Source organism: Lepidochelys kempii, chromosome 6 (genome assembly GCF_965140265.1).
Source record: "Lepidochelys kempii isolate rLepKem1 chromosome 6, rLepKem1.hap2, whole genome shotgun sequence".
NCBI classification, from domain to species: domain Eukaryota; kingdom Metazoa; phylum Chordata; order Testudines; family Cheloniidae; genus Lepidochelys; species Lepidochelys kempii.
In genome coordinates this window covers 63653594-63668893 of record NC_133261.1, presented here as the reverse complement: position 1 = coordinate 63668893, position 15300 = coordinate 63653594, and the positions used below count along the sequence as shown (strand labels likewise).

The following is a 15300-nucleotide window of genomic DNA, read 5'->3' as shown; positions in this document are numbered from 1 at the left end:
ACCCCCGCGACACATCACCTCCATATTGGTGCATATAAAATTTATTCCACACATGGATGTAAAAAATTAGAGGGAACATTGCTAAAGATCTCTTTGTTTTCTGGTTGGTGAAAGAGGGCTTAGGATAATTTTGGTTTTGATGTTGTTGAGGCCAAGTGACTTGTGCAGGAAGGTACTGAGTAATCTTAAAATCACTCATCAATCTGAAAGCCATCTTTTGAAGTAGAGCTTTATCCTTCCCTCCCTTGAAGGAGAGGCCCACGGTGTGAGGTCTGAGAGAATATAGCATGGACTTTTCCCCCCTTTCCTTTCTGTAAAAACACATTTACTTGCTCCCCAAACGAGTGCTCTCTACTGTAAAACAGATTCTTGATCTCTAACTAGACCTCTTGGTTGCATCTGGATGCCTGCAACCAGGCTGACCTGTGGCAATGCAACCCTAAGGCAGCAGTCCTTGTCACTGAATCTGCACATAAAAGGACCTGAGCTTGATGCTGAACTGTGTCTACCCAATTGTGGATTATCTTTTTGAAGCTTTCTGCATTTCTCTTGGAGAAGAGAATTGACCAGATTGGAGGGTTTCTCCCATTTCTTCCTGAAATTTGGTCATGAAGACTCAGTAGTCCACAATGCAAAGGGCTGCAGTCATGGACTAGTCAGGCCTTTCCAGAATTAATCCTAACGTGGCAGCTCAGGATTCTGGGATGCAGTACATGAGTATCGCCTTATCATAGGGGAGCCAATGTTTTGGTTTCAAACTATCCTCATTTCAGCTTTTTAGGGCTTTGCACTATACATGGCTGAGTCAGCTCAAGCTGGAACCACTCAGTAATACATCGCATGAACAGTTTTACTTCAGCTTCAACTCAGACATCATGATATTCCATAAATTCAGTTTATAGATGTCCAGTTTCTTTCTAAGCCATGTTCTTTTTTTGGTCTCTATCTTGGATGAACGCTTCATAGCTGAAATCTGTGTACAATGATCATTACTGAGCAAAGGGAAACAATTTAGTCAAGAATAAAGTTAGGGTTGAAATGCTTGAAAAGGGGAACACAATTAGGGAACACAATGGAGAGATATGTGGATTTCAAGCTGGTCTTCAGAATAAGGGCAAGAGCCCGACTGATGCCAAATGTCTGTATGTAGCAACACACTTAGCACCATTACTGTGTATTCTGAGATATATTTAGGAATGCAAATCAATTAGATTTGTTTTCTCCTCTTTTGCTTTGATGTTTGTACGAGTGTATGCACTTTATTTATAAAATCAACTATAGTTCTTGAACTTTAAAAATTCCACTTGTCTGACATGCAAGGTGAATTCCAAGAGCTCAGTAGTATTACATTTTAAAAGAGACACTCCCTTACTGCGGAACAGGTCAGAATTCAAAGCTCTAGGACTACAGTTGAACTCCCTTCCTGAAGAACAGGTATATCAGCCTAAATAAATGAAGATTTAAATATTAATTAATGTAAACAGAAAGCATTCTTATAAATTAATCTAATTCTAGCAAATGTACAGGAAAATTATATGTATGTTTGATTTTGTAATCTTGTTATGGAAATCATTAAACACTTGCGACATAAAGGTCACACCAAGAGATCAAAGTCTAAGATCTTGTTGCATATCTTGGGGAAATAATATTGCCAGTGACACTAACATCAACTCCCATTATGTACCGAAGAACTCTAGTACAATAATGAGAATCCTCAAATGATATACTGTATATGATAAGAAAATAGTGATCAAGAAGCAACCAGATAAAGGAAATCAAGGACCAGTATTAACATGAATCCTGGGCAATGTACATCAAATGTGAAAACTGAAAGGTAATTAAAATCTTGAAAAGGCTGTACTCTAAAATGATTTGTTAGATTCTTTCTAACGTTTTCAAGCAGGCCACCATTATTCTACTATGCCATAAAGCATTCATGGCCAGTTCTAGGGACAGCCAAGCAGGGCAGGCCGCTGTAGGTTTGGGGTTTTTTTGCTCCAGTCTCATTGTCAGCTTTGCTAATTGGCTGGCCTTTTTTCCTTCTGCCTTGGTCAGCAAAATGGCTAGGGCTGCTCCTGACAGTGGTCCAGTTGGTTACAAGGCAATAGCTCAAAAGAGCTTATGGGCGCCAAAATGTGTTCCTGGGATGTTATAATGAATGTATGTTCCCAAAGTTCAAGGAAGATAGCAGACTTTCCATTCTACAGCAGTAAAGAAGTAGTGTGAGCAGCAGCTCCATAACATAAACCTGAGAAATACATTATTTACCACACTAGTCATTTTTTAACAGAAAAATCAGGAAGGTGAAGCAGAAAGGAGTGAGGCTGATGAGAGGACCTCAAACCACACTGCACAGGCCTACAACCTTGGAGGAAAGGGTCTGAAGCCCTAATCTGCACTCAGAAACAGTTGAGGTATTCTCTAAGGTGTCAGTAGGAACTTGGGAGCCTTTAGCAGTGAAAAAGCAGCACATCTGAAGTCTTCATGGTTAGAGAAAGATAGACAACTGAGTCCTGTTCAGTTCAAATATCAATAGATGATAGGAATGAGAACTCATATGTGGGTATACAATCATGTAACAAGCGGAATAAGCTCACTGATGTATAGATAATTAAACAGGATAGAAAGTTTCCATCTAGTGAGAAAGTCCATGAAGATTTTCAACAGCAGTCACTACCTAGTAGGTGAATGTGCCAACAAAAAAGCAATGAATTCCAATACTTTACCAGGCTGGTACTTTTGAAGGAAAAAGGATAGTTTTTACACACAGCTGATCTACTTTATTGTACGTAGACAACCATTATAATTAGGGCTGACGATTCATCACAGTTAACTCACACGATTAACTAAAAAAAATTAATCGTGATTAAAAAATTAATCATGATTAATCACAGTTTTAATCACACTGTTAAACAGAATACCAATTAAAATTTATTAAATATTTTGGATATTTTTCTACATTTTCATATATATTGTATTCTGTGTTGTATTTGAAATCAAAGTGTATATTTTTATTACAAATATTTGCACTGTAAATATGATAAACAAAAGAAATAATATTTTTCAATTCATCTCAGACAAGTACTGTAATGCAATCTTTGTCGTGAAAGTGTAACATACAAATGTAGATTTTTTTGTTACATAACTGCACTCAAAAACAAAACAACATAAAGCCTCAGAGCCTACAAGTCCACTCAGTCCTACTTCTTGTTCAGCCAATCGCTAAGACAAGTTTGTTTACATTCACAGGAGATAATGCTTCCCTCTTCTTGTTTACAATGTCACCAGAAAGTGTGAACAGACATTTGCATGGCACTTTTGTAGCCAGCATTGTAAGGTATTTATGTGCCTGATATGCTAAACATTTGTATGCCCCTTCATGCTTTGGCCACCATTCTATAGGACATGCTTCCATGCTGATTACGCTTGTTAATAATGCATTAATTAAATTTGTGACTGAACTCCTTGGGGGGAGAATTGTATGTCCCCTGCTCTGTTTTACCTGTATTCTGCCATATATTTCATGTTATAGCAGTCTCAGATGATGACTCAGCACATGTTGTTTATTTTAAGAACACTTTCACTGCAGATTTTGACAAAATGCAAAGAAGATATAAATGTGAGATTTCTAAAGATAGCTACAGCACTTGACACAAGGTTTAAGAATCTGAAGTGCCTTCCAAAATCTGAGAGGGATGAGGTGTGGAGCATGCTTTCAGAAGTCTTAAAAGAGCAACACTCCAATGCAGAATTACAGAACCCAAACCACCAAAAAAGAAAATCAACCTTCTGCTGGTGGCATCTGAGTCAGATGATGATAATGAACATGCATCGGTCCGCACTGGTTTGGATTGTTATCAAGCAGAACCCGTCATCAGCATGGGTGCATGTCCCCTGGAATGATGTTTGAAGCATGAAGGGACATATGAATCTTTAGTGCATCTGGCATGTAAATAGCTTGCAATGCCAGTTACAATAGTGCCATGAGAATGCCTGTTCTCACTTTCAGGTGACATTGTAAACAAGAAGTAGGACTGAGTGGAGTTGCAGGCTCTAAAATTTTACATTGTTTTATTTTTGAATGCAAACTTTTTTTAACATAATTCTACATTTGTAAGTTCAACTTTCATGATAAAGAGATTTCACTACAGTACTTGTATTAGGTGAATTGAAAAATACTATTTCTTTTGGGGGGTTTTCAGTGCAAATAATTGTAATCAAAATTAAATATAAAGTGAGTACTGTACACTTTGTATTCTGTGTTGTAACTGAAATCAATATATTTGAAAAGGTAGAAAGCATCCAAAAGTATTTGAATAAATCATATTCTATTATTGTTTAACAGTGCGATTAATCATGCAATTAATCGCAATTAATTTTTTTAATTGCTTGACAATCCTAATTGTAATACTGTAAGAAAGGAGACTATGTAGTTTCTCAAAACAAGACAGTTGTGATCACTGAAAAGTCTTTAGATTTATTCAGTTAATGCTCCAACAATATAAAAGATGAATGATTTACTATCACATGAAAATGTGGGAAAGTTTATCTATGAATTATGATCAGCTAGTACCTGTTTTAAAAGGCAGTTGAGCAAAACATGATAATGAAGTCTAGGTATTGCTATCTCAGAGTAGGCCAGGATGACACTTTGCAATACAAAGGTGTGCAACACCAAGAAATCAGCTATGCACAGTCAGAGCTTAAGGATGAAAGGCTTCACTAATCTATGACTCCGTTCCTGATTTGTTTGGTGGACAAGAATCCAGGACTATGTACTCACCCTGGCAGAAGCCTGGTGCCTTGGACTTTTGGTAACAATGAGAGGCTTTTAATGAATGCCATGTATTTGAGACCAATTGAAGATCTGTGTTGATATAACTCAGTATGAGACTGTCCTTCACTGATCAAGTCACAGTTTTGGACAAACTACATCTTTCAATGTGTGCTTAAATTTCTTGGCTCAACACCTACAAGTCTAGGTTGGAAATGTTTTCTGTGATCTCTCCATGAACAACGTGCACTGGTTAATACTTCATTCAAACCTAACTTATTGGTTCACTGCTATTGTGCTACAAGGGGTAGCTCTGTGTACAGACCACATACTTGAAGCATGTCAATCCACTGAAGCTGTTTACCTTATATTAAGGAGTAATAAGATGACATCCCCTAAGCCAGAATTTCTCAAACATTTCTAAGCTGATCGGCCCTTCTAGAAAATAAAACCAACCAAACTCGCCTCCATCCCCACCTTATAACAAGGGCAGCTTAGGGGAAATCTACCCTGTCACTGTTCCATGGCTCTGGCTAGTCCTTTAAAACCTCAAAGTGATCATGCCCCATATCCAGGGAACTGCTGCCCTAAGCTATGGGGCATTGATTTGACCATGAAACACCAAAGGGTAATCCATGGTTGACACTCCTTGGTTCAAATTCTTCCAAAGACCAATAGCCTTATTTGGGTAAGTGCAATTGTTCCCATATGGGAACAAAACATTGACTCGACTTGCAACTGCTATTTGAGGTGGCATGTATCAAAGGGGAAATGACCACGTAGGAAGGAGTACTGCTGAAAGGGATCTGGGGGTCATGGTGGACCACAAGCTAAATATGAGTCAACAGTGTAAAGCTGTTGCAAAAAAAGTAAACATCCTTCTGGAGTGTTGTGAGCAAGACACAAGAAGTAATTCTTCTGATCTACTCTGCACTGATTAGGCTTCAACTGGAGTATTGTCCAGTTCTGGAGGCCACATTTCAGGAAGAATGTGGACAAATTGGAGAGAGTCCAGAGAAGAGTGACAAAAATGATTAAAGGTCTAGACAAAATGACCTATGAGGGAAGATTGAAAAAATTGGGTTTGTCTAGAAAAGAGAAGACTGATAGGGGACATGACAACAGTTTTCAAGTATGTAAAAAGTTGTTACAAGGAGGAGGAAGAAAAATTGTTTTTTTTTAACCTCTGAGGATAGGACAAGAAGCAATGGGCTTAAATGGCAGCCAAGGAGGTTTAGGTTGGAGATTAGGAAAAAATTCCTAGCTGTCGGGTGGTTATGCCTGGAATAAATTGCCTAGGGAGGTTGTGGAACCTCCATCATTAGAGATTTTTAAGAGTGGGTGAGACAAACACCTGTCAGGAATGGTCTACATAATACTTAGTCCTGCCACAAGTACAGGGGACTGGACTTGATGACCTCTCGAGGTCCCTTCCAGTTCTATGATTCTGTGAAAGCTAATTGCTTTTGTGCAGGCAAGCACAGATGGCTTTGTTCCATAGGATGACTGTGCGTGCACGAGACAAACAGGGTCTGAGTCATGACTGCTGTTTTGAAGTGTCTGAGGATTGAGGGTTCTGCTTTATGAAGTGGTTCTAAACCAAGGAAATTTAGCAGCAGTTCAGTGTCTTGGTTACCACGTTTTAAGCAGCCAAACTTGATACCAGTCTATTGTTCAGCATATAACAGCTTGCTGTTTCCAAACACAAGCATTGAAGAATGGTACTGGGCCAACAGTACCTGTCTCACACAGAACAGTATAAATGTTGTGAGCACAGAGATATTACAGTATCAATTCCTGCAAACCGAACTTTGGGTCTGTGTTGCAGCTCTGCTCTGATGCCACTTACTTCAAGTTCCATTGCCTTGATGTTTCTTCTGTCAAAGGACTGCTTTGTGCTGATGAACAGACTTCAGGTCTGAACCAATATGCTGAACCATAATGTCTTCTGGCATTAAATCTTCTCTGTTGGACAAAGATGTAAGGCCACACTTTGGAAACAGGGTCAAATAACCGCTTTGAGGCAGGTGCCTTCAAAAGGCTCCAGGCCAGCATATAGGTTCGATTCTAAGGAGTCTGTCCTTCTGGTCCAATCTTGCTCCCATTACAGTCAAAGGGAGTTTTAACATTTATTTTAGTGGTACAACTTTGGTCCCTTACAGGCTTCTGGATATATCAGTTAGCTTAAGCTCTATGGCCTTGATATATCCTCTGTCAAAAGGCTGCTTTTGCCCTAACATGTGAATTTCAGGTATCAAGGACAGTTCTGAGTGGTTGATTTAGTTGGGGATTGGTCCTGCTTTGAGCAGGGGGTTGGACTATATGACCTCCTGAGGTCCCTTCCAACCCTGATATTCTATGATTCTCTGATATCCCATACCTTAATGTATTCCTAGGTTGAAGCCTCTCTCTGCCCGGCAGAATCCCAGTGAATGAACACTCTGGCCAGCCAATTTGGAGATATGAATTTAAGATAAAGGCCCAGTTGGCAAATGATCTGGGATGTGTGTGTGTGGTTTCCCAACAACTGGGATCATCATGAGTTTCAATAAAGTGGAAGTGGAGCAGCAGCCAAGATGTGAAGGGAGACAGGAGCACTAGTAGAGAGCGGTCAAGTGTTAGGGGCAGGGCAGGGCAGAGACCAGGGTGGAGTTGCTTGATTAAGAGAAAAGGAAGAGAGTGCTGGAGTGGCCTCTGAGCCAAACAGGAGCTGGAGAGGTAGGCTGAGAGGAGGAGCTGGAGACATGGGTGTAGAAAAGAGCAGGTTAGAACAAATAATTGCAGTGACTGAACCTCTGCAACCCCTTGAGCTTTTAGATTGGAAAAGGTTTTATGAGTCCCACAAGGTGAGAGCAGAGGCCAAAAGGATTCAACAGAGAGAGGGTCCAGTTGCCCCCTGTTAAATCCACCCTTGCTCCCTTAGACAACTGACATTTTTAAAATTTTCCTGTTGCTCTTTCCAACAGAAGATTTATTTTTTTACTTCACTGGAATTGTTCAGATAAGACCTAGAAGCTGTAATCTGTTCTCAGCAATTTTTTTTATACTGCGTCTAGGACTATCTGTCACTTTTCACAAGTACTGATTTCATTTTAAGAAAAATTTCTATGAGAAAAAAATAAAGCCCTGAATTCAAGTAGGTAAAATGTGGACACCAGCTCTTATGAAGGGAACAGCATCAATTATGTTGAACACTCTTCAGTAGTTGAACCCATCTCTGTGAATTAAATGTTTAGGTCCTGACATCAATTCTAGTTCAAAACTGCAACAGAAATGTTCCTATTATCCTTCGCAGATGGGATATATTATTCTTTTCTTTCATGGACAGAAACAGAATTCAACCATTTTAAACAGGTGTTCTGAAACTAGGACTCTTTGTTATCAATGGATTCCAGTCATAGGAACATCATAGTTCCTTCAGGAAGAAGCACTGAGCCCAATGCACACCCTTCCGATTTGGTAAAGAGAGGCCTGATCTTCGCACTTCACTTTCTAAAACTAATTCCACTGGAGGAGGATAGAGTGTTGTCCCTGTCCCAAGCACCTCCCAAAAATTACTAGAAGTCCCTTTATTTTAATCAATTTAAGCAAATGGGAAGTAATATTCTCTAGCCCTAATTTAAAAGAAAAAAGAGTCCAACTAAATGTAAAGTACCTCGGTAATTGATGATTTCTGTTCCGAGCACTGGGGTCATCTCCAGAACTGTGATGAAGGCTTTGTCCATAGATGTCAATGGGAATGGTGACATGCGATGTCTTCTGGCCACCTTGGTAATGTCGACGGCACTGTGACCTGCAGAGAGGGAGAGCATCCAGTTTAGAAAATATTCCATGGCACTGCCTTGGAATGCTGACAGGATGACTTACATATATTCAACAACTTTCATTCAGAAGAATAACATAGTGTTTTACAAACGACATAGAGGAATAGCTTCAAGTTCACAGCATTTATGGCTAGGAAGTGAAAGCTGTATCCTTAAAGTCACAGAGTTAAGGCCAGCAGGGACCACCAGATCATCTAGTTGGACCTCCTGTATATCACAGCCACCAATACACTATCCAGCATCCAATATCCAGCTGTGGCCATCTCTAATGCTTCAGAGAAAGGAGACTAAAAAACCCACCAGAATACACTGAGGGACAAACAAAAATCCCTTTAGATGTCCAGCGGAAGCCTTAAAGCATAAGCTCTGAAATTAACTAAAATTGCAGAGCAAATTTAGGGAAACAAAATATATTTTTCAAAACTGAAAATGATTACAATGGTTAATATCCCTGCTCTTATGAAAAATGCTTTGGGAGATGTAATGATGACAAGAGAACAGTACATCGCTATTACATATCTTCAAAAGATGGTGCTATATTTGACACCATGGATCATGATGTGAGGCTGATTCACCTCTGGGAGCAAGGTAGGGGCAGTGGCAACCCCCTCAGATGGTTCTGTTTCTCCTGAACAGACTTCCCCCAGAATGTTGTGATGGGTAACTGCTCTTCGGGAGTCAGGGCCCTCATCTGTGGAGGAGTTCTACATGTTTCTTTTCTTTCCTCCTCTCTCATTCTATATGTTAAAATCCTTGGAGAGACTGTCATAAACTACAGCTTTAAATGCCAATATGCAGATGATACTGAAGTATACATCTACTTAATCTTAAATTCAAATCACACCTCTTTCCAAGTGATCCTAATGCTTAAATGAGATCAGTGGCTGAATGAGGAACAGCTGGCTAAATTAAATCCAGAGATGACACAGGTGATGCTAATGGGTAGAGGGAGATACCCTGAAGCACCAGTCAATACTGTTCCCTCATCCTCAAAAGAAGGTGTCTGTCCTACCATCATTAAAATGGTATGCAACCAAGAAGTCCTCCTGGACTCTTTTTAATTCTAGACAGCAAGTAATAACAGCAGCAAAAACACTTTCTTCCACCTTTGGCTTGCCAGATGGTTACTTCTCATCTTGTCAGACACAGACCAGGCCACAGTGATCCACGCATTTGTAACTTCCAGGTTTAATTACTGTAATACAAAGTGTGACGGGTCCCCCAAAGAACTTACGAATGAATCCATAGTCACTAAAGAGAGAGACTCCTCTTCACAGTAGGAATTAGAGGCAGCAGTGGCTGCAGGAGTGGGGCAGTGGTGTATGGCCCCGTTTGGGCTCCTCTGCTGCCTCCAGGCTTGGACCTAAATGTGGAGAAAACTGGAGGCATCCTCTGCTACAGGGGCACCAGAGCTCAAGTGCAACCTTCCTCTTCAGGCAGAAGGGAAAAATAGGAGGAAAAAAAAGAAGGCACACTCTGAGGACTTGCCTGGGAGTACTGTTGGCAGCACAGTGGCAGGGAGAGAGGCCCACCTGGAGCTCTCATGCCTTCCCCCTCCCATGTCCTCCCAAACTCCTACTTGCCGGTGATGAGTGATCTTACCAGACTGTTTTTTTCCACTCAGAACTGTCTTACTTTTTGCCGGGTGGCCATTTGCTCCATCTCCCTGTTGCCTCAGTCACTCTGTTGTCAGCTTCAATCTCCTTGTCCTCTATGCTCCTCTCCATCCTTTCCTCCCTCCTTCCTCTCCCATCTCACTTTCCCTCCTCAGTGTCTCCCATCCCCTCCCTTCCTCCTATTAACTTGCTCCCACCTGCCTTCTCTTCATTCCATACTTCCTAAAATAGGTTTAAAAACCAAAAGCTGTAGCATAAATACTGAAAAGTAAATTTGATTTTTAAAACAATTTCCCTTGCAATAATGTGTTATCAGTAACACAGATTAGGTATTTTTAAAAATGCCTTATTTTATCTCTGGTGTCTCTCTGGCTACCAAGCTCCCTATTTGTTGCTTTATGTATCTTCAGTTCTTTTAAAAAGGTTATTTTAAACAAGAGAGGATATTTCCATTGTGGTCTGCTGTAAAAATACTTTATAAGCAACTGCCAAAAACTGCTGTTGCTCTAAGGAGGATGATGCTGAGTCAGTACAGTAATGACTGAGTGCACAAAACTTCCTTCAATGTCAACACATCCTCACTCACATGAGTTATGTAGGTCATTATTTATGAACTAATTTCTATCGCTGATGATTACCTAGTGGCATAGCAGCCTCTCAAAAGCTACACAGAAGCAATCAAATCTTATTACTAAACCAAAGTCAATGTCATTTTTTATAAACAGGCAAAAGCCCGCAATTCCTTCTGACTCCTTATGTGCTTGGCTCAGAATAGCATAGGAATTAAGTTTCCACAAGTAATATCTACATTTTCCAGTTTACCTTTTGTCTTCTTTTCAAAGGGATATCTATTATTTACCACCCCCAAGAGGCTGACAACTCTGAAAGGGAAGGAGTTTAAAGAGAGAAAGACTACTTCAGATTCAGAAAATCCTTTAGTGTGTAATTGCCATTAAAAGAAACATTGGTTAAAAGGATGACAGAGCTCCTGCAGCCCTGGGGGACGCCATACTGCACATGCTAACAGGTTTAAGTGGACTGTATAAGACTGCACTCTTTTGCAAAGGAAAACTGAGAAATGTGAATGGGAACACTAAGAAAGAACTGTCCTGGCAGTGACATCAAAAGGGAAATGCAACGCAGCAATTTCCCTCTATTCCACTACCATTAGGCTGCTGGAACACCAGCTGCTACTGCATCACGAAATAGAAATCCATTAAAAGAGAACATCAACTGGTTAGTCAAAAGTTGCTCTAAGACATGCATATAAATCTTTATGAGGACATTGCCTGGAACTACTCAACCTTTTTACTGTGGTTCACACCAATATGCCCAGGATTAAAAACAACAACCAGGAGCAGTAAAATATTTTCACAGCTACTTTAATTTTTTTAAAATTATTTTAAATGAATACAGGTCTCCTGTTGATGATGTCAGGCTGTGACTATCAGGAACTTTCAGTATACTTTTGACTTTTCAACTTGCTGCTCCAGCGTTACTCATAAACTTTTTGGAATATCTAGAAGTAGCTTGTGCTTAAGCTGTTTTTCCTAGAAAATCCAGCATTTGATAGCTCACCCATACAAAATAAATTTTATAAGCAGAATGACTTTGCAATCTTGTGTAAAGAGTTTCCAGATCTAGTTGCATATATGTCTTTGGACTTCATGTCTCCTAGTATACCTACCGCTGGGGACACACTGGCTTTTCATTGTGTGTGTGTTTTTTAAGGGGTCATGATTTCAATGTTTCTATTTACATATTGCACATATGATAACAGAACTGAAATGTCATATGATTAAACATTTCAAACAAGATGTAGCATGATGACATTATGTACCGTATCATAGTGAAATCTCTATCCCAGTCATGTGGGTACAGGTCAGAAGAATATAAGAATGCCCATACTGGATCAGACCAATGATGCATGTAGCCTGACAGGGGCCGGTGCCAGATGCTTCAGAGGGAATGAACAGAACAGGGCAGCTACTGAGTGATCCATCCTCTGTTGTCCAGTCCCAGCTTCTGGCAGTCAGAGGCTTAGGGACACCCAGGGCATGGGGTTGCATCCCTGACAATCTTGGCTATTAGCCTTTGATAGACCGATCCTCCATGAACATACCTAATTCTTTTTTGAACACAGTTACACCTTTGGCCTTAACAACATCCCTTAGTAATGAGTTCCATAGATTGACTTTGCATTGTGTGAAGAGTACTTCCTTTTGTTTGTTTTAAACCTGCTGCCTATTAATTTCATTGGGTAATCCCTAGTTTTTGCATTATGTGAAAGAGTAAATAACACTTCCTTATTCACTTTCTCCACACCAGTCATGATTTTATAGACTTCGATCATATCCCCCCCTTATTCATCTCTTTTCCAAGCTGAACAGTCCCACTCTTTTTAATTCCTCCTCACATGGAAGCTGTTCCACACCCCTAATCATTTTTGTTGCCCTTCTCTGTACCTTTTCCAGTTCTAATGTATCTTTTTTGACATGGAGCGACCAGAACTGCAGGCAGTTTTTAAGGTGTGGGCATACCAGGGATTGATACAGTGACATGATGATATTTTCTGTCTTACTATCTATCCTCTTCTTAATTGTACCTAATATTGTTAGCTTTTTGACTGCTGATACACATTGAGCAGATGTTTTCAGAGAACTATCTACAATGACTAAGATCTTTTTCTTGAATGGTAACAGCTAATTTAGACCCCATCATTTTGTATGTAGTGCTGGGATTATGTTTTCCAATGTACATCACTTTGTATTTACCTACATTGAATTTCATCTGCCATTTTCTTGCCTAGTCAGCCAGTTTTGTGAGATCCCTTTATAACTCTTTGCTGTCTTCTTTGGAATTAACTATCCTGAGTAATTTTATATTGTCTGCAATCTTTTCCACCTCACTGTTTACCCCTTTTTTCCAGATCATTTATGAATTTGCTGAACAGCACTGGTCTCAGTACAGATCCTTGGGGGACCCAGCTATCCACCACTCTCCATTCTGAAAACTGAACATTTATTCATCCCCTTTGTTTCCTGTCTTTTAACCAGTTACTGATAGAGAGGATCTTCTCTCTTATTCCATGACAGCTTACTTTGCTTAAGAGCCTTTGATAAGGGACCTTGTCAAAGGCCTTCTGAAAATCCAAGTACGCTATATCCACTGGATCACCCTTGTCCACATGTTTTTTGACAACCCCCCCCCCAAAGAATTTTAACAGGTTGGTGAGGCATGATTTCCCTTTATTAAAGCAGTGTTGGCTCTCTCCCCAAAAAATTGTGTTCATTTATGTGTCTGATAAATCCATTTTTCACTATAGATTCAACCAAATTACCTAGTACTGAAGTTAGGCTTATTGGCCTGTAACTGCCAGGATCATCTCTGCAACCTTTTAAAAAAATTGGCATTACATTAGCTATCCTCAAGTCATCTGGTATAGAGGATAATTTAAGTGACAGTTTACATACCAGAATTAATAATTCTGCAATTTCTTATTTGAGTTCCTTCAGAACATCTTATTCTGGTGACTTATTACTATTTAATGTACTGATTTGTTCAAAAACCTCCTATGTTAATACCTCAATCTGGGACAGTTCCTCAGATGTGTCACCTAAAAAGACTGGCTTGGGCGTGGGATTCTCCCTCACATCCTCTGCAGTGAAGACTGATGCAAAGAATTCATTTAGCTTCTCTGCAACGGCCTTGTCTTCCTTGAGTGCTCCTTTACCACCACAACCCTCAGTGGCCCCACTGATAGTTTGGCTGGCTTCCTGCTTCAGATGTACTTAAAAAAATGTTGCTATTTTGTATATCTTTTGCGAGTTGCTCTTAAAATTCTTTTTTGACCTGCTTAAATCTATTATTATTCTTGACTTGCCAGAGTTCATGTTCCTGTCCATTTTCCTCAGTAAGATTTGACTTCCAATTTTTAAAAGATGCCTTTTTGCCTTTAATCGCCTCTCTTACCCTGTTCACCTATTGTGGCATATTTTTTGGCCCTCTTAATGTTTTTTTATTTGGAGTTGTAACAGGTTTCAATCGGTCCACCGAGCCTCTAGGGGGTGATGGAGAGCTACTGTCCCACTGGCAGGCCTTAGTCACCCCTTTCGGTCACTGGGGAATTAGCGGAGAAAGTGTGGCGGCCAGAGTCCGTAGCGTGCCCCTGAGGCAGGGGAGTGCTGGCACGAGTCAGTGGTGTTCGGGATTTTGCTACCCAAAGCGGGTTGGCTGGGGTAGAGGAATGCAGGCCCACCCAACTCCACTGCGTTCCAGCCCAGGGCCCTGACAGTGGCGGGACGAGAGGGTCCCGCCGCTGGGTCAGCGGGGAACCATCCGCGCCACGCTGATCACATACGCCCACCACACTGTGCAGTTCTGCCCCTGGGCTACTTCCTACCCGGTCTCTCAAGCGGGCCTCTCCAGTCCCTCCAGCTCGTCCGGGTATTCAGCTGTTGGCAGCTCCAGCTCCCCCTGTGTCAGGCTTGGGTTACAGCCTGGCCCCTCCAGTTCCTCCGGGTACTCGGCAGTTGGCAGTCCTGCTCGCCTCAGTCCTTCCTCCAAGTCAGGTTTCTCCTGGCCCAGGGCCTCCCCTGGGTTGGCAGCAGGGTCTGGAGGGAACAGCCAGCAGCCTTTGTCTGTCTCCCTCTCTGGTGCTGCCCTCACTGGGCAAAGGGCCCTGCCCTTTGCACTTCCTGTTCCACCCCTCCCCTTCTGGGGATTGGAGTATGCTTGGTCTGGGCCCGCCCACTCAGGCTGAGAGGATGGCTCTTTACCCTATTGTTCAGAGGGAAGTCACCCTGGCTCCCCACATACCCCACCCCTCAAATCCAGCTCCCGACCATCGGAGCTGGCGTCCTCACCCTCTCTGAGGCGGGATAGAAAGTCTGCACTGGCGTTGTCCCTTCCTGCCCGATGGTGAATCGTGAAGGCATAGGGCTGCAGAGCTAGATACCACCGCATCAGTCTGGCATTACTGTCCTCCTTATTAAGCCACTTCAGGGGTGCATGGTCTGTAACCAGTGTAAAGGGGGCTCCGCGGACGTATTAGCGCAGGGCATCGACTGCCCACTTAACTGCTAAG

General features: G+C 41.3%; 1 protein-coding gene across 22 annotated transcripts in view; it reads right to left on the bottom strand.

The window, feature by feature from the left end:
• The window catches only part of GPHN (gephyrin), a 590200-nt gene that overhangs the window by 92200 nt on the left and 482700 nt on the right, over positions 1 to 15300 (bottom strand). For all 22 annotated transcript variants that reach the window (XM_073348373.1, XM_073348352.1, XM_073348355.1 and 19 more), the window contains one exon: positions 8430 to 8567. In XM_073348373.1, coding sequence (XP_073204474.1) covers positions 8430 to 8567 — 138 coding nt within the window. The remainder of the gene's footprint in view (positions 1 to 8429; positions 8568 to 15300) is intronic.